This window comes from Thalassophryne amazonica, chromosome 12, assembly GCF_902500255.1.
Source record: "Thalassophryne amazonica chromosome 12, fThaAma1.1, whole genome shotgun sequence".
Lineage (NCBI taxonomy): Eukaryota > Metazoa > Chordata > Actinopteri > Batrachoidiformes > Batrachoididae > Thalassophryne > Thalassophryne amazonica.
In genome coordinates, this window is record NC_047114.1 from 63,653,206 (window position 1) to 63,674,183 (window position 20,978).

The following is a 20,978-nucleotide window of genomic DNA, read 5'->3' on the forward strand; positions in this document are numbered from 1 at the left end:
GATTAGGCTTAAAACCTTCCTTTTTGCTAAAGCTTATAGTTAGGGCTGGATCAGGTGACCCTGAACCATCCCTTAGTTATGCTGATATAGACTTAGACTGCTGGGGGGTTCCCATGATGCACTGAGTGTTTCTTTCTCTTTTTGCTCTGTATGCACCACTCTGCATTTAATCATTAGTGATTGATCTCTGCTCCCCTCCACAGCATGTCTTTTTCCTGGTTCTCTCCCTCAGCCCCAACCAGTCCCAGCAGAAGACTGCCCCTCCCTGAGCCTGGTTCTGCTGGAGGTTTCTTCCTGTTAAAAGGGAGTTTTTCCTTCCCACTGTCGCCAAGTGCTTGCTCACAGGGGGTCGTTTTGACCGTTGGGGTTTTTCCGTAATTATTGTATGGCTTTGCCTTACAATATAAAGCACCTTGGGGCAACTGTTTGTTGTGATTTGGCGCTATATAAATAAAATTGATTTGATTTGATTTGATTTGATTTGATGCATAATTGTAAAGAGCTTTGCGATTGTGATGCAGATGGAAACGTGCCATATAAATGCAGTCCATTTACTATTGAACATCTCTGGAGAGGTCTGAAAATGACTGTACACTGATGCTTCTCATCCAACCTGATGGAGTTGATGTGATTTCTTAGTTTTTTATTTTTAATAAAATTGCAAAAAAATAAAAAGAAACTTTCTAACATTGTCATTATGTGGTGTTGTGCGTAGAATTTTGAGGTAAAAAATGAATTTACTTAATTTTGGAATAAGGCTGTAACATAACAAAATGTGGAAAAAGTGAAGCGCTGTGAATACTTTCTGGATGCACCATATCTTCCAAGTATCATAGGTGTCCTTTATGGTTGCGATCACTTAAAACTGTACCCACTGCTATTTTCATTTTGTTGGTGTAGCACACAATTTTAGTTCATGCCCCGTTCAACCAAAATTGCAATTAAAAGGGAAAAATGGGTGCACAAGCTGAGAACAGGTGTCACATGTGGTGTTTTCTGTCAGCACATCATTAGCGCAATGACGTTGCTGGGCCAATAACACAACTCACATTCCCATTTTAATTAATTTGACATGACTACAAACTGAATTTGAAACATATTGTTCTGCCAAGTGCAACCATCATGCATGTGTGCATGCATTGCAGTGAAGTGCACATAAATGTTTCACTCTACTGAAGTGCAAACCTTTTTGTTTTTGATTTTTGATTTGTTATCTTGCCTGAGACAGTTATGATGGTAGTAATTGTACTTTTATACGAGTACAGATTTTCAGTACTCTACCCACCACTGCAAGTCACTCACAGAGGCAGACTGTTAATTTGGATGCAAGGTAACAAATGGAGTTGTGTCAGAAAGGGCATCCAGCGTAAAACCTGTGCCAAATCCCACCGTAGATCTGTACTCCATCTGCTGTGGCAACAAGTTGTAAGAGTGATTGTTTAGTGTGTGTCTTATAAGATTTTTGTGACTGTATATTTACTAATCTCACACTTTACATGTGTGTTGTGCACACTTACCTCCTCCCACTGGTGAATATAACGTATTAATCTGGAGAGCCTCAACAGCCTCAGAAGACTTAAAATTTTGGTAAAGCGGACGATTCTCAGAGCTCGGGCCGTCTTGTACACCTCTGAGTCAATCCCTTTCTCTACAATGAGAAATATGTAATCCACTGGGATGGAGGAGATAAAGTCCACAATGAACCACGTCTTTAAGTACTTCATCTTAATAGTTTTAGGGTCCAAAATGATATCTGAGTTGTCCTCAATGATGATTCCAGTGCGAAAGTTGAGCACCAGGTCCATGAGGAAAAAGGTGTCAGAAACCACATTGAAGATGATCCAGGGTGTCGTGGTCTCTTCCTTGAAGAAGGTGATGCCCACAGGGATGATGATCAGGTTTCCCACCATGAACAGCAGCATTGTGAAATCCCAGTAGAACCTAACAGAGGTGTGTGTGTGTGTGTGTGTGTGTGTGTGTGTGGTGTGTGTGTGTGTGTGTGTGTGTGTGTGTGTGTGTGTGTGTGTGTGTGTGTGTGTGTGTGTGTGTGTGTGTGTGTGTGTGTGTGTGTGTGTGTGTGTGTGTGTGTGTGTGTGTGTGTGTGTGTGTGTGTGTTTCATGTACAGGAGGGCAAGGAGGGAGGAGGGGAAAAAGGCAAGAATACAGTGAGAAAAAAAGGTAGTTGTTTTAGAACACCAATAGGTAGAAGAGATTTCTTAACTTGTGATGGGAACAATGCAAATAAAGTGAAAGATCTCCACTTTTCCTGACAAAACATGCATAATAATGATAGAAGGCAGTTCTATTGAATTTACTTTTTCCAAAATCTACTTACTAGAGTCTGTCAATATGTGCTTATAGCAAATACAATAAGGCAATAATAACAAATAACGTAGTGTGTGTGTGTGTGTGTGTGTGTGTGTGTGTGTGTGTGTGTGTGTGTGTGTGTGTGTGTGTGTGTGTGTGTGTGTGTGTGTGTGTGTGTGCTGTAACTGCAGCTGTGCAGAAAACAAGAAAATCAAAATACTAAAATCATCACAATTGGTCTTCCTTATTTTTATCTGATTCAAATACATTTTATATGAAACATGTTCCAAACAGTTATGTCCTCCTACCGTTGCAGACCAAACGGTCCCCCGTAAAAATCGGTCCACCCTGCCTTCACTGCGTATGCATCATTTCTATGCATTAGCTGCGGTTCACTGATTATCACCTCATTTCTGCTTCAAACTGCACTCCAGTCAGCATATCAGAAGCATATCCAGTCAGATATCTGAAGCCTTTGTACAACAATCATTTCCACATAAATTCAGCATTATTTCATAATAAAAGACGGGGGAAGCGATCAGAGAGCAGCAGCAAGACTAGCTGCTGCTGCTGCTACGTTCACTGCGCCTCCATCATTTCGAAGCGTCAGTAGCGACTCACCGATTATCACCTTGTTTGTGCTTAAAACTGACTTTAGAATGATTTGAGAGGTTTTACTTTGTCATCTGATGGTTAATAATCTCATTATTCGGTTTGATCGCTTTGGGTGTAGAGACTCAGTCTCAGACGTGCTGCCGAGGTCCCAAATTACGCATGCGCAGTGAAGGAAGGGCAGACCAATTTTTAGGGGGGACCGCTCAGTCTGCGACACCGGCATAGATTGAAGAAAAGTTTAAGCAATCTCTTGATTGATGAGTCAGTATAAAAATAATAGTTTGACAAATTATTAATCATTTATCTGATAAAATATTACAATTGTTGACTTGTTCTGACTTCTGAAATGTAACAATCATCTCAATTCAATCTTTCTTTACCATAGACTGGGTTTGACAGATTTTAAACTTAAGTATTTTGAGGGCAGATTGAAAAATTTGGAAATGTAATTTAAAAAACATAGCTTGGTAATAATTTCCCCTCAGAAACTGTAAGTAAATATAACTGGGTGTATTCTCTTGTTTTTGTCAGGACATGTTACTCATAACCCCAAATCATAAAAAAGTAGGAAGGCCTGGAAAATGTTTTAAAATTAATTAATTAATTAATTAATTCGCAGTGACTCTCACATTTACTTTGACTCCTGTTTCACTGCAGACAGTATGAATCAAAGATATTTCACATCTTCTGTGGTCAACTTCATTTCATTTGTTATACGTACATCGATTCCTGTATTTAAGACATAAAGCACATTCAAAAAAAAAAAGTTGGGACACTGAAGCATTTATCAGTTTTTAATGTTGCCATTCTTACAACATTTAAAACACATTTTGACATTGAGGATACAAATTATGCAGCATGTAAGGTTTATTTTGTCCGATCCTTCAAGTGAACATGTCTTAACAATACACGTCATTGTCGCTGCATTTTTCATTTAAAAATTCTCCACACATTTTCTGTTGGGGACAGGCCATTCCAGCATCGTACCCTCTTCTGCCACAGTCACGCCTTTGTAAGGAGTGCAGAATGTAGTTTTGTATTGTCTTGATGAAAAATGCTTGGACATCCCTGGAAAAGATGTCATCTTTAAGGCAGCATGTGTTGCCCTAAAACCTCAGCATGCTTTTCCGTATTAATGCTGCCATCACAGAAGTGGAAAATACCTTTGACACAACCCCATACTATGACAGACCCTGGCTTTTGCACTTGTTGCTGATAACAGGCTGGATGGGTGTTTTTGTCTTTGGTCTGGAACACACAGTGTCTATTTCTTCCAAAAATATCTGGAATACTGATTCCTGTGACCACAATACACATTTCCACTGTGTGATGGTTCAACACAAATGCTTCTGAGGCCAGAGAAGTTGATGCTGCTTCTGGACAAGGTTAACATAACGTTTTAAGTGTCTGTGTTTTCTTGTGCCTGTTACTCCATATTGTTGTGCTTGATAAAAAGTTTTCCAAAGTAATCCCTTGCCCATGTGGATATATCTGCTACTGATGAATGACAGATCTTGATGCAGTGCCATCTGAAGGATCAGAGATCAGCTCAGCCTTGTGCCCCTGCACTTTAGGCACTGAAATTCCTCCAGACTCCTTGAATTGTTTCATGATTTTATGCACTGTAGAGGAAGAAATACATAGGGTAAAATAAGTATTTAACATGTCACCATTTTTTTCTCAGTAAATATATTTCTAAAGGGGCTATTAACATGAAATTGTCACCAGATGTCAGTAACAACCCAAGTAATCCACACATACAAAGAAATCAAACCATAGATGTCCATAAATTAGGTTATGTGTAATCATGTGAAATGATAGTGTCTGGTCAGATGAGACCAAAATTGAACTCTTTCGATGCCATAATATACAACATAAATGCCACTGCACATCATTCTTGATAAAAATCTACTGGGGTGATCATTTCAGCAAGACAGTGATCCCAAACACATAGTCAAGGAAGCTCTCAACTGGTTTCAGGGAATGAAAATAAAGCTGCCAGAATGGCTCAGTCAATTACCTGACTTGAATCCAATAGAAAATCTATTGAAATAATTAAAGATCAGATGTTACAGAAGAGGTCCATGGAGCCCTGAAGATTTACAGACTGTGTGGAAGAATGAGTCAAAATTACACCTGAGCAGTGCATGCGACTAGTTTCTCCATACAGGAGGCGTCTTGAAGCTGTCATTACCAACAAAGGCTTTTGCAGAAAAGCATTAAATCAACTTCAGTAAACGTGTTCAATACTTTTTCCCTGTATTACTCCATTTTAGTACACATAACTTAATTTCTGTACTTATTTGTTTTGGTTTCTTTGTTTTGGTTTCTTCTTTACTTTGGTTGTTACTGACATCTGATGAAAATTTCACATCACTAGCACCTTTAGAAATATATTTACTGAGAAAAATGGTGACACATTCAATACTTATTTTGCCCACTGTATGCTAATCCCTTTGGATTTTTTTAAGTTTCATTGCTAGCCCTAAATTCCGCCACCCCAACTTTCATTCATTCATTCATTTTTTTTATGCCCACTTAGTTTAATCAATTAACCAATTCACCTCACCTGCATGTCTTTGGAAGTGAGAGGACACCGGAGTGCTGGAGGGAACCCACGTCAACAGCCACACTCCATACAGAAAGCCCACAATTGGGAATGGATCTCATGACCTTCTTGCTATGAGGCAACAGTGCTAACCACTAATCCACTGTGCCACCCTGTTGTAAATGATAATGTCATATGCCCCCATCACAACTTTTCTGAAAAGCACTGCAGGCCTGAAATGCAGGAATGGATTTAAATTAACAAATTAAATTACATTGACCACATAAAACATGAAATATCTTTGGTTCATACTGTCTGCTATGAAATAGAAGTCAAAGTAAACTTAAGAATCTCTGCTGGGTTGTTTTTAAATTTGCATTTTCCATACCATCCCAACTTTTTCTGATTTGGGGATGTACTTCAAAACTGCGTCAGATCTAATAACTTGAAGTATTTATATATTGGCATGTCATTTTTCAACAGAATCACACAGCATTGTACAGTGATGCCTCATACCAATTAATTTCAGGAGTTTTATTTTCTTCTTTTCCCATGCTCAAAGCAATTTGAACATAAACGTGGGAGCCAAATCACCAACCCTTCAGTTAATGGGTAAGTGCCTGTATCAGCTGAGCCAGTCATCTAAAGGCAATAAGGACTTGAAAAAGTGTAAATGTCCCTTTACAAAACTGGAGTGTTACTGCCACATTCAAATTTTGTGGTGTAAACAAACGATGTGACATAAATGAAAGAACCACATCATTACCTGAAAAGTTGGTGGTTCACATCCCATTTGTGCACACATATATCCTTCATCAGTCAAAAGAAGGTGAAGGGAGTGAATGTAAAGCATCATGCCCATCATTCTTTTATTTTATTATTATTGGAGCAATTTTGCAGCAGAGTTTAATCAAAAAGAAGTAACATTCACGAACAAAAGCTTAATTCCCTTCAGCCACTCCCTTGTTTTCATCACAGCAGATCCAAGGGAGAGCTGGATGTTGATTTAGCACAGGTTTTACACCGGTGTCACAGACCGAATGGTCCCCCCTAAAAATTGGTCTGCCCTGCCTCCACTGCGCATGCGTCATTTCGGACCACGGCAACACGTCTGAGACAGTCTCGTCACCGAAAGCAGTCGAATGGATTAATGGGATTATTAACCATCAAATGACAAGGTAAACCTCTTAAATCATTCTAAAGTCAGTTTTAAGCAGAAATTAGGCTGTTTTAAGCAGAAACGACGTGATATTCCGTTACGCTTTGAAATGATGGACGCTCAGTGAACTTAACAGCTAGCACCCCGTGTAGTCGCTGCTAGCTAGGATCCCTTTCCTGAATCAACTCCACGTTTCATGGAGAATTGTGGCAGGGGGTGTGGTTTGAACCGGTGTCGCTGACCAAACGGTCTCCCCTAAAAATCAGTCCACCCTGCCTTCACTGCGCATGCATCATCAGGCACGGTTCACGGATTATCATGTCATTTCTGCCTAAAACTGCACTCCAGTCATCCTCTATCTCAGCAACAGATATCTGAAGCTTTTGTACAGCAATCATTTCAACATAAATTCAGCATTATTTCATCGTAAAAGACGGAGAAGTGATCAGAGTACCAATGCGTTCACTGCCGGTTATTTCAAAGCGTCACGTAGTATCACCTCGTTTCTGCTTATAACTGACTTTAGAATTACTTAAGAGGTTTTACCTTGTCATTTAATGGTTAATAATCCCATTAATCCATCTGATCGCTTTGGGTGAAGAGACTGTCTGAGACGAGCTGCTGGGCCCCAAAAATATGCATGCAGTGAAGGGAAGGCGGACCAATTTTTTTTTGGGGGGGGGGGGGGGGGGGGGCGTTCAGTCTGCGACAAGAAGAGCACTACCCACTTGGCCACCACCCCTGCCAAAAAAAAAAAAAAGAGAAACTGCTCGCAAGCTTTTTTTATTATTATTATTTTATTTTAATTAAAGTAAATTCCACTGCACATCTTTTTCAGTGCAGGCTGGTTTAAGACGACCTTTTTATTTATTTATTTATTTTTTATTTTAGATGTAAGAGTGCTTTAAAACAGATCTAAATTACACTTTTAGTACACAATGAAAAACAAACGTGTTTCAACAAGGAAAAAAGTTAAACGTGAGTCAACTCCAACTTGTTCCACTTTAAATCCATTAGTTTCTCTCGAAATATATTTAGAATTTACAGTTTCAACCATATAATAAACATATTTTGAGGGAAAAAACGTAACACATTTAAGTGTAACAAATTAGTGTCATTTTTTTAAAAACTGATCCAAGTTTTACTTTTTCGGTGTCACGTAAATCGACTTTACAGTGTACATTATAAGAGGACATCTGTGTACTGACAGGACACATGAGGTTTTATTAAAGCGTGTCTGCAGGACAGGTGCAGCGCTGAGTCATTACACTGCAACTTATGCAACAAGCTGCGACTCCTCCACTCCAAGGCTTCATGGGGCGTTTTAAACTTTCGGCCTTTAACTGCACAACAATTAAAATAAGTGTGGGATCGGATGGAGGACTTCAGTGTCTTGTGGCTGCAGGAGTTTGCACAAAGTAATTAGCAAACCTGTCTGATGAACTGACTTTTGGGCCAAAGACTGGAGCTGTCCAGTACATGTAGTGCTGAAATCACCAACGATGCATCCTGAATCAAAGGTGCTTTTTTTTTTTTTTTTTTTTCTTTCTTTCTTTCTTTTTTTTTTTAGGCTCGTGACAAAATACCTGCCGGGGTATCAGTGTTCAAGCAGTGATAAACAGAGCGCATCCGGCATTAACATGAAGGATCCAAGGAGTCACATGTCTCCAGTGAGCATCCTTGAGGTATTTCGCACACTTGGCTCAAGGTGACATTCCATTAGTGAGTGCACACACACACACACGCACACACATATACACAAACACACACAGCCTACATGGTGTCAGAACGGTTCTTGTCGCAGTCTACAACCAGATCCTTGAAACAATAGCGCTACAATTGATCCACAATGAGCGTCAGTGGGCTCTCTCTCCTCTGGGTGCACTGCGAGGAAATGAAGAATTAGCAGGCCGAGCTTCATGATTTGTTTCGAGGCTTGGGAAAAAAAATGTTTGTGAAGTCAGTTCGCCTGACAACAGGTGGTGATTGTGCTGGGGGGGGGGGGGGGGGTGTTTCAAGCATTGATCAATGTTACAATATCTAGTTGGAAATATGCTACAAACTTGGTGCCATGCGACCACCAACAAGTTAGCTGATAAAGAAGATCCAAACGGGCCCTTTTAGACTTTCGGGTCTTACCTGAAATCGCTGTAAGGGTGGATAATCCAGTTTCCAGCTGATTTAACCCGCTCCTGCTCTCTCTCCACTGCCTTCTGACTACCGTACATGCGTAAGGAGAATTTATTAACTCCAGGCTGCAGCATGCTACTAAACTGCCGCTGCATGAAGCTGGCTTGACTGCCCCGAGGTTCGGCATCTTCAGCCGGCACAATCGGGGGTCCATCCTCCTGCTTCTGGAAAGTGACAGAGTTTCTAGGCTGCTGCTGCTGTTGCTGAGTCTGACTCGGGCCGTGCAGCGAAGACGAGGCTTTCCGGCTTGGCGCGTTGGAGAAGGACACCTTAGAGTCCTTTTTGTCGGGGACCCCGCTCGACACCGGGGTACCGGTGCTCTCTCCGACATGCCCGCTGGTCAGAGAACCGCCTGGTGTGATGGAGCCGTCCATGCTGGCGGAGGTCGAGTTACAGGCTCCTCGCTTGGCGCTCCCTCCATCCTCGGCCCTCCCCGGCCCTCCTGTTTGCTTCTCCTGCTTGGTGATGATTGAGCGCAGGCTCCCGGCTCCCGAGTCCCTCCTGCATTCTCCGTTTTTGTTGCATTTCATGCTGGAAATTGGGGCGACGCTATTGCAAGCATCACCCGCTGTGGCGTTCGAAACCTCTACCGCGACCGCTGACTCCGGCGCCTCCGCCCCGGATGCTCTGCCGGCGTCCTCGCGCTGATGGACAGCATCGCCCGGACTGGGTGTCTGGGTCTCGGTAGCTCGGGAGGCAGCAGTGGGCCGTGGGGCGACAGAGGCGTCCTCTGTGAGCGTAACGCACGGCTCCTTGTTGGAGTTTCTCCTGGAAGCCGTGGAGGCGGCTCCCCCTCCTGGCGTAAAGTTCTTCATCCTGATACTGCCGCTTCCTCCTCCTCCACCTCCGCCGCTTCCACCGGCTCGGCGCAGCCGCGGATGCTGAAACTTGGACTCCTCTTCCCCGTCCTCCGTCTCATCCATCACGACGTCGCTGTTCACGCCGTGTTGTTTGGTGCTCGGTGCGCCAGCAGAGACGGAGTCCAGGCAGTTCTTGTTGCTGTTGCTCGTTGTGCATTTGGACGCGTTGATGTGACCGCATCCATCGCCGCCCACCGCCTTCTTTATCATGGTGGCAGCAGACCCCGGTGAAACCTCATTGCTGTCCATGACATTAAGCATGTCAAATTTTGCCTCCAATTATCTTTGGAGGAAACCAATCAGAAACAGAGGACAGATGGAGACAAGAAGAGACGGAGAGACAAGGGAACAGGAGAGGTGGACGTGACTTCTTTGCAAACTACTGCGCTACACTTTCACTAAAATCACAGTGTCAGAAATGCGCAATATCACCACGATTTACGCAAAATAGAATCAGACTGTAATTTTATCCTCCTGATCAGTTTGAGTGAAATTCTAACAGAGGCCTTTCATTTGTGTAATGCAGATTGCCTCAAACAGCTTCATCAGACAACGTCATGTCAGATAGATAGATAGATAGATAGATAGATAGATAGATAGATAGATAGATAGATAGATAGATAGATAGATAGATAGATAGATAGATAGATAGATAGATAGATAGATAGATAGATAGATAGATAGATAGATAGATAGATAGATAGATAGATAGATAGATAGATAGATAGATAGATAGATAGATAGATAGATAGATAGATAGATAGATAGATAGATAGATAGATAGTGTGTTGTAAGACTATTACGCGTTCATGAAATCTCAAATGATGTCATGTTTCAGAAGGTGTTTTCAATGACAACCGCTCAGAAATGTCAAGCATAGCTGGTATGCAGCGTCCTCTAGTGGCCACATCGTTGGCGCACATAAAATGTGCGAAATATTTTATGAAACGTGTCCTCATCAAACCAAACTGAGTTTTTAATGTAAACATGTCCCCTCTCAGGTGCATTATACTGATACAATATATCCTCCTATTAAGGGTGAACAGATGGTTACAGTAACTGCTATTTTCCATTTATACCAAGAAACACCCCTAAATTTTACACACTTGCTTATATATATTTATAGGCTAGTTTGCTGCATTTGCAATCTCAACACACATTTACAAAAGCATGAGTGACAACAAAGTACTGGAAGAGTGATCAACTGAATGTGACCTTTATATCCTGATGCAATATTGCATGAAAATTCAGTAAGGTATATCTTATATATTATATTCCAATACTAAGGTGGAACTATGCTAGTATACTAAGGTATATCTAAATATCTAAAAAGGAAGAGTAAAATAGAAGAGTAGAAAAGAGTAGAATAGAGCCACTTAGGTGCCTGACACATGTCAGTTATGCTATAATCTGTACAAATTCACTTAAATCACCATAGATCAACAAGTGCAGCATATTGTTATGTGAGCACTGACACAAGCATCAGGATACTCCCGTGTGAGGATGCATGGTCAGCATTACTGATGGACTTTTTAGTGCTCTGGTTTATGCATGAGCATAAAATAAGGACTGGTTTTGCATGTGGAGTGCAGGCAAGAGCTGCTGTGCACAACTTCTTTGTTGGAAGGGCAGACAGTATGTGGGGATATACACTGTAAAGAAAATTCTGTGAAATTAATTAGGAAATCCTGTAAAATGAGACATAAAAACTGTAAAAAGAAAAACAATAGTGTTTAACTGAAAGCAATAATTTGTAGTGTGGAGTGAAAGTGAACTGTGAATTTAAAAGTACAAATATGTTAAAATAATCATATACCTTTGTAGAATTTATAAATGACTGTAGTTTAAACACAGACAAACCATAATACCAAAAACTGTACAATACAGTTTAAAATTTCAAAATGACACTGTTAAAATTCTGTTTTTCTGTTAATTTGATTTAATTTAATTTAATTTAATATTTCTTTATCTGCTGCAAGAGGCTGCAATAACTCTCAGACGCACAAAGGATTATGGGATATCTCAATACTTAGGGCGAATACTGCCATGAACACTACTGGCCAGTAGATGGCAGTAGAGACTATGAAATCTTGTCAAAACAAATATTCCAAATAATCCATGTCTGCTATGTTTAATCTGCGTGAAATTTAATAAATGCAAACCGAATTTCAGACATATATATATTACTCTGGAACAAAGACGATAAACAGTGTTGTAGGACAATAAGCAGGATGTTATAAAGCAAACAGGAATAGATTACAACTCACAGTGATTCCAATTGAAAATAATGGAGAAGCAACCTGAGCTTCTTCTGACATTTTTACATAAAGCAAACACAATAACAACGTCTATAAACCCAGAGAATATATTCACAAGAGTTTTAGGCACAATATACAAAGAGTTTAATGCTGCTGTCCTTGTGGAGCCTGATCAGAGCGTCTCAAATGCATTTCTCCTGTTGCGACTGTACTGAGATTACCCATAATGCACCTGGACACAGCATGTCCACACTAAAACCTTCAAAATTAGTGCAATACTTTAAAACTAAAACATATAGCTAATGTTTTCACTTCATAAAACTTCAGAAGTGATGTTAATTTAAATAACATGTCTGAAATTTATTTGGTTAAAATTTTAACCATAAGTTAAAACTGTATGCCTCTGGATGACTTGGGTAATATTGCCAATGAGTTAGGATGGTGTCAAGAACAATTACCTTGTGATCAGTTCTCTTCTGACTACAGAGGCTAGAGTGGTTTCTCGTGAAACCAGCTCTCCTCTGTTTACAGAGACTAGAGTTGTTAATCTGCTACAAAACATTTAACAGGTAAGTGTTAATTATCAGATTTAACAAAGGATTTTAATTGTTTCAGATTTATTCACTTCACCTTCAAAACATTTTAGCAATCTAATTGGAAGATAAATTGATTGGATGATGGTTTTGAAAGTCATCTGAAAAGGTAATCCGATATCGGTTCATGGATTAGCGGAACTGTGCCCACCACTGTGTATTTGTTAGTAGGTAACATACGTTTCAACATGACCATAATAAAATTTAATCTATGTTATGTAATTGTGATGTTACACAAAAAATAGCATTTGTGTTTGAATTTCAAACTGGAGGCGCTCGTTCTCATCTCATCTCTGTGAAGTACACTGATTATGTTCTCTCAGGCCAAGTGGTTAGTGCGCTTGGTTTCAGTGTGGAAGGTTCCCTATTCAAACCCCACCCCTGCCACATTTCTCCATGTAATGTGGGGTTGTGTCAGGAAGGGAATCTGGCGTAAAACTTGTGCCAAAAAAACATGCAGACCTAAGCTGGATTTGCTGTGGCAACCCCGAATGAAAACAAGGGAGCAGCTGAAGGGGCTTACTATATGTGTAAATATTACAGAAAAAAAAAACTATTTAAATAACAGCATGGCCAAGCAAATTCAACAGGAAAGGGCCATTAAAATTAAATTACGTAAAAAATTAAATTATGTAAAACCAAACATTTTCATATTCACTGTAATTTTTACAGAATTCCCCTGGCAACCACAGCTGCCAGAATTTTTCCGTAAAAACAATTGATTTTCTTTCTTTTCTTTTTTTTTTTACAGTGTAGCCTGAACATTTTGTGCATATTGGAGATAGAGGCCAAGATAATTAAGGGCCCTGTCATATGATGAGATAAAGTAGTTGTGCACAGTCTGTGGGAGGCATTTCAGTGCAAGGACTGGACTAATAAACCACTCCCACAGGCAGATCCAAGATTTTGTAAAAATTTATGAATGAATGAGACATGACTAAGGGGTGGGGGGATTTATGAATTTTTAGGTACTATTTCCTGCATTTTGGCACATATTTTACCTGAAAATACACCACAGAGAAAAGAAACTTTATAATCAGTTTTTTATTCATTTGAACTTGTATCATGCAACCTTGAATGTGATGCTATGACAAGTAACAGAACATTTAAAATGTCTGTGGCTAAAAAAAAGTGAACACTTTTGCTACACTTTACTGAGTCATGGTCTGCTATAAATGTATCTAGCTGAGTCACTTGTTGCTGAATAGAGGGTTCAGAAACAGTATTCGGCAGGGATTTTAATTTTTTTTTTTTTTGTGGTCCATTGAGCCCCCTGTGGATCTGCCCCGACTCCCCGATTCATAAAGGCAAACATCAAGGTCTTCATCGACTACAATGATAAACATCATATTATCACTAATAATAATATTGATCAAAGGTTGCAGTGAAGTCAAGCCAGTATGAAGAGAATCCTTGTAGTACCTGCCTTTAAGACCAGTGGGGGTTTGTTTGTGACTCTAAGCAATGTTTTTTTCATTCTGTGTCCAACTCAGAGTCAGGTTGAAATGTTTACACACACAGTAAATGTAATCCAGGTATCTCTAGGTTGTGCGGACACTAGTAAGTCCCATCGACTGCTCCCTTCTTTTCACTGGCAAGATTGTAAGGTTATATTGACCTGTAATTGTTTGGATCATCAGTTCAAGTTTTTATTTTGTTGTTGTTTTTTTTTTTAGTTTACTAGTAATTAATTAAACTTTTTTAAGAGTGAGTCTAACAGATGAAGCAACATAGGCTAACCACAGAGAAGTATTAATTAGCTTTAGAATCATGCACCCAGTGTCAAAGAACAAGCTTTGACCATGGCAGGAGCAGTGTCCAGAGTATAAAAGTGTGTTTCTCATTATGCTCGTCAGAAACCTGCTACAAGTTCATGAAAATGATGATGGTAAGTGAGATGGAAGAGGATTTTCTTGTAGATTCACACACACACACACACACACACACACACACACACACACACACACACACACACACACACACACACACACACACACACACACACACACACACACACACACACACACACATCTTCAACTGCTTAGTCCAATTAAGGGTCACGGGGGACTGGTGCCTATCTCAGCAGTCACAGAGCGCAAGGCGGGGTACACCTTAGAGGGTGACACGGGAGTAGATTTTCACCCCTGTCCCATCCCATTACCAGGCCAGAGTAAAAAAAAAATTCCTGTCTCATCCCATTCCTGGTAAAATGACTCCCACTCCCATCCTGCTCCCATTCAGAATGACTCCTGCTCCTGTACCGCTCCCATTTTTTCCTTCTTTTAGTTTTTATGCTTTAGTGTTCTGCAGTTTTATTTCAGAAGATAATGACAGTTTTAGAGTATCCCAGAATCCTTTGCATGCTGGGGAGGGAGGCTTGATTTTTTTTTTCCGAACTTTATTTTAGCAAATACAATGACAAACAAGTGAACAAAGCACAAGGCCACAAAAAAGAGAGAGAGAGAGAAAAAAAACAGTATTAACATTATAGATTAAAAGATATGTACAAGTAAAAATAAAAAAAGGTTCCTTATAGAGAAGGCGTCAGCATTTGTTTTGTGTATGTGTATTCAACAAAATCGTTTGTTTTCGCTTCACTTCATAGCTTTAGTCTTGTCATACCATAACCACTTGAGTTCCGCCTTCAGAAAAGTAGCATTTGGGTTTTTTTAGGAAAATATCTATTGAAAATATACAAAAAAAAAACAAAAAAAAAAACTGCAACAAGGCTCAAGGCTTAATTAACATTTTAACCCCAGAAGGAATTGCATCGAAGACCACAGCAAATTCTTTTGGCAAAATTGGGAAGTTATAGACACGTAGAAATTCATCATAGTTGTAAGTAAGGCCATCTTTGTTAAATAACTGATGTACATATGATACCATACCATACATACCATGGTTGACCCAATTTTGTAAGTAAACTGATTTGTGCTTAAAGCATATATCTTGATTATTCCAAATACAGTATTTGTGGGGTGAAAAATTGTGCTTATGAACGAGGGACCAAGATAATAATAGCTGTTTGTGAAAATTAGAGAGTTTAACTGGAAGTCTCTCAATTTTGTAATTACATCTTAATAGAAATTTTAAACCTCCTAATGCCTCAAAGACATGAGTAGAGATGAAGTTCCATGAAGAGTTTGGATTTTGTAAATATCTTTGAATCCACTTGATTTTGAAAGATGAATGTAAAGTTTTAAAGTCTAGTACATTAAATCCCCCTGAGGATATTTTATTAATCATTACATTTCTTTTAATGAGGTGGGACTTTTTTTTCCCAAATAAAATCAAATAAGATTTTATCAACCTGTGTATTTATGTTATTTGAAACTTCAAGGGCAGAGCTTGCGTAAACTAAACTTGAAATGCCTTCAGCTTTGGACAGTAATATTCTACCCGAAATAGATAGGTCTCTTTGAATCGACAAATTGAATTTTTTTTTAATTAACAGAATGAGAGGCTCAAAGTTTTCTTCTTGTCTTGGGTCTTCATTTTCATAATAGTGACTCTTAAATATTTCACTTTTTGCTTCACAGGGATTCCTAAAATTTCCAAATTGTCACAGCATTTAATAGGAAATAATTCACACTTAGAAAGGTTGAGCTTGAGGCCTGAAGCCATTGAAAAATTGTCCAACAATTTTATAACACAGTCTATTTGAGAGGCATCTCTTAAAAAAAGAGTCGTGTCATCGGCCAACTGACTCAAGCGTATTTCTCGGCCAGCAACAGTAATGCCCTTTAGGTCACTATTTTGAATTAAATTTGCTAATATTTGCATAGGTAACAAGAATAAGAATGCACTTAACGGGCATCCTTGTCGGATGCCTCATTCACCTCAAATCTATGTGTGGTACCATGTGGAAGCTTTACTGAGCTGTTAGCAACGGCATACAAAGTTCGGACAGATTTCTTAAAGTATTCACCAAAGTCAAAAAGATCTAAAGTTTTGAACAAAAAGTTATGCTCTACTGAATCGAATGCTTTATGGAAGTCTAAGAATAAAATAAAGCTATCATCTGAAATAAAATCTGAGTAATCTACTAGATCTAAAATAAGTCTAATATTGTCTATGATGTATCTACCAGTCATAAAACCATTCTGGGACTCTTCAATAATTTCATGCAAGACCTTTTTTAATTTTATTGCAAGACAGAGAGCTAAGATTTTATAATCATTATTGAGGAGGGTAATTGGACGCCAATTATCTAAAAATAAAGCATCTTTGTGGGGCTTCGGAATTAGTGTTATTAGTCCTTGACATAGTGAAGGAGGAAGCTGTTCCTTGTTTATACTTTCTGAAAAAACCTTTAACAAAAAGGGAGCAAGCTGAGAAGAGAAAGCTTTATAAAACTCAGATGTTAGTCCATCTGTGCCGGGAGATTTGTTCAATTTAAGCTTTTTAACAGCATCAGAATTCTCCACAAGTGTAATTGGTGAATCGCATATTTTTTTATTAGATTCACCGATAGATTTTACATTAGCTACACCATTAAAAAAATTATTCCTATGTATTAGTGAGAGGTTGGACTTATAAAGGGTTTTATAAAAATTTTCACAGTACCTGGATATGTCTTTAGGATTATCTATAATACTGCCACTAATAGAAAGCTTATTTATACTATTTTTAGTTTGTCTCTGCTTTTCTAATTTAAAGAAGTATCTTGAATTTTGTTCACCCTCTTCTAACCATTTTGCTTGATAATGGCTCAGCTTAATGCTAACTTTAACATTGAAAATGCCATAGACATGCTAACGCGTTAGCATCGGTCCCGTTTTTGAATTATAAAATACATCTATCAACTGTTTCAGAAGACCATAACACGTCGGTTTAATATAAAAAAGGTAAATATTACTCACAGACATATGCTCTTTAGGGTTTTAGCGGGAAAAATGAAGACAAAGTGAAATAAAACAAACAACCAACGAAGCAGCATATTTTAGATCGAAGCACTGCTTCATTGGTTCAAGGTTCAAAGCAAAGCTGCTCTGCAGAAGCACTTGATTACAGATCCACTGCAGGGTCTGTAATCAATATAGAGAAACGATCATTTTGTTGCAAACAAGTTTGCCTCAAACGTTTGTTTACACTGACAAGGAAATCTCGGCCTCCCCAGCGAGAACGTGATTATGCGCAAGATTTGACGCCATAAAGGCATCAATGGCAACAGGAATACTTCATCTGTGGTAATACAGGGAGGCAGTTATTGCCTTAATCCAAAAAAAAAAAAAAAAAACTTCACCAAAAGACACAAAACATAAATAATGCATGGCCTGTGGTCTTACAGTTTTTCAAAATGTGGTGGTGGGCATGTAATGATCCTGACATTTACTTTGTCTTCTATTTCTGTAACTGCAGACTGTATGAAACCAACATGTTTCATGTTTTGTGTGGTCAACCTTATTTTTATTTATTTTTTGTTAATATATATCCATCCTTACATTTAAGACCTGCATCATTTTCCAATAAAAAAAAAGGTTGGAACAGGGCAGTTTTTTCTAAATGTAAGAATTAATTAATCATTTTTACAGCCAGTTTTCTTGAGAATTGTCAGAGGATGAATACATGAAAATCTCCAAGTCACTGAATATTTCTTAGATTTCAATTATATCAATCATTCAGAAATACAAACAGTGTGGTACTTTATGGTAAATCTGTGTCAGATAGGCAGTTCTCAAAAACTAAATGTCCATGGTGGAAGAAGACAAGTGAGGGAAGCCACCAAGACACAACTCTGGAAGAACTTTTGGCTTCTGTGGGTGTGAGTGGAGAAACTGGGAATAGTGCAACATTTTTATTTTTATCTTAATTTTACATACAGTCCCAACGTTTTCTGATTTGTGGTTGTTTCTGTTGCATTTCTGAAATTAAAGAACTGTTATAACGAAAAGTGTTAACATTTTATTGTTTTCTTCAAACTTTGTAGAACAAACGCAAACACCAAACTCTTTTAAAGAAGGAAAAAATACACAAACGTGCTGGAAAAACTGAACAATGCAGACTGATTTGACTCATGATTTTTGAAAATAATAAGCGGTAACACTTTGAAATAAATGAAACAGAGCTGCAGCCTAATAACTTTGAAAAATAAAACTCAGCAGCTTGTATTTTTGTTATGACAAGAGTTCATTTCCTCTTTTTTTTCTCCTTCTCAGTCATGTTTTGTGCTTGAACATAAAACAACTGAATTAAGTCCTCTAAAATAAATATCTTTGGAAAATAACAGCCTGTTAAAGTTCAGAGTTCTCAGCTGCTTTTTGTGATTTCTGCTTCTGAACATCACTGCAGAGTTTCTCCACATGGGTTTTTTAAACACGTGTGTGTGATTTTTATTCTGTTCATTCCTATATTCTAATTTTTTAAGGAATTTTGACCATTTATTTCATCTCATAAATTCAGTATAACTGTCACTGACACGCGCACATGGTGTAAACAGGATGTACCGTCAGAACAGTCCATAAAGACATAAAGGCAGCACCACATTTTAGTTTGTGTTCATTTTCTCTCTGTGCTCAGCGTGCGCACACTCTGCACTGACTGAATCCCACGGGAATCCCGTGACCCGTGGGATTCCCGAAAAAATGTCAGCCTCGAGTACACCTTGGACAGGAAGCCAGTCTGTCGCAGGGCCACATATAGACAAACACATCCCGCACACACGCCTACAGATAATTTAAAGTTTCCAATCCACCTAACCTGCGTGTCTTTGGATGTGGGAGGAAGCCGGAGCACCCGGAGAGAACCCACACAAACATGGGGAGAACATGCAAACTCCACACAAAAAGGCCACAGATGGGACTCGAACCCATGACCTTTCTCGTTGTGAGGCAACAGTGCTAACCATTAAGCCACCATGCTGCCCTCTTGTAGATTCAATTTCACTTAATTTAAATAGTACCAAATCACAATATAAGTAATCTCAAACCACTATGAAGGAGTAAAGTACCTGTCCCAGGAGCAAGCACACTGACAGTGGCAATGAAAAACTATTTTAATGAATTTATTTAGTTATTTTCAGGAAGAAACCTCAAACAGACCAGTTTCAGTGGGAAAGCCATCTGCTACTGCCATTCTATAAAACAGAAGCCACAAACAAAAACGAATAGAACAAGTGAGAAACCTAAACCTCATCTGATTTCAATAACACTTGGAAAGTACAGTGCATTAGGTCTATGGACGAGACGGAGTGATTTGATTTTAGTTAGGATCAACTGATCCTCATCCCAGTCACTTCCCACTCAGCCTCAGTCCTGCCCAATACACAGTGGAGGTCACTTTCCAATGAAGCCAACAGAACCATATCATCTACAAACTAAATTTAAAAAACAGAGACGCAATTCTGAAGTCACCAATCAGTCCGTGATTGTGCTTTGAAATCCTGTCCATGAAAATCACAAACAGGATTGGTAACAAGTAGAGTCCAACACCCATCAGAAATAGGTCTGATGAAATGCAGAAAATGTGGACACAGCTCCTACTTTGGTTGCACAGAGATCGCAAAGTGAATCCGGTACCCCATACTCTCAGGCACCTCCCAAAAAGACTCCTTAGGGTACCTGTTTACAGGCCTTTTCCAAGTCCACAAAACACACATTGACTGACTGGGCATACTCCCAAGTCTTGGATATCCATGTGAGGTTAAAGAGCTGGTGCACCATTCCATAACCAGGATGAAACCCACATTGCTCTGAGGTTTGACTGTCTTAGCAAGTGTGATTCCTCTATAATTGGGACACACTCTCCAGTTCACTTTTTTTTTAAAGATGGGGACCACCACCCCAGTTTGCCAATCCAGAGGAGCTGTCCCCTTCCATGCAACAGTGTATATGTGTGTCAGCCATGACAGCCCAACGACATCCAGAGACTTCAGAATCTCAGAGCAATTTTTTTCCACTCCCAGTGACTTGGCACTACAAAGTGCTCAGGAAGACAGCACTAGATTCGCCTGAGCCTTCCATCCCTTCCTCCTCCCTCTGAGGAAGGTATGTCAGTAGGTTGAGGTAATCCTCAAAGTGTTCCTTACACTGCTTGACAATATCCTGAGTCCAGCTTATTATTGCTGAAAACAGCTTGGCTAAGGACTACCTCCCTTTCCTGAGTCATCACATAGATTGCCAGAACCGCTTTGAGGTAGACCAAAAGTCATTCCCCATGGCCTCTCCAATCTCCTTCCACACCCAAACGTTTGCCTCAGCAACCACTGAGGTTAGAGTCCTTCTGGCATGTCGGTACCTGTCTACTGATTCCTACTATCTCTGTCTGAACTATATTGAAAAGGCTTCCTTATTCAGCCTAACAGCTTCTCTTACCGCGGGTGTCCATCAGAATTGGGTTGCCACCGTGACCAACAACCATCTGCCTACAACTCAGGGCAACTGCTTCAGCAATAGAGGCCTTGAACATGGACCATTCCAGCTTCCTTTGCAATGCAAGAAGAATTATTTC

The 20,978-nt window shown here is 39.4% G+C and overlaps 1 protein-coding gene across 1 annotated transcript in view; it reads right to left on the reverse strand.

The window, feature by feature from the left end:
• The window catches only part of LOC117521976 (potassium/sodium hyperpolarization-activated cyclic nucleotide-gated channel 2-like), a 130,771-nt gene extending 120,831 nt beyond the window's left edge, over positions 1 to 9,940 (reverse strand). Inside the window, exons 1-2 of the mRNA XM_034183339.1 lie at positions 8,769 to 9,940; positions 1,518 to 1,941 (exon numbers count right to left, since the gene is read on the reverse strand). Of these exons, the coding sequence (XP_034039230.1) occupies positions 1,518 to 1,941; positions 8,769 to 9,940 (1,596 nt within the window). The remainder of the gene's footprint in view (positions 1 to 1,517; positions 1,942 to 8,768) is intronic.
• Positions 9,941 to 20,978: the final 11,038 nt, after the last annotated feature.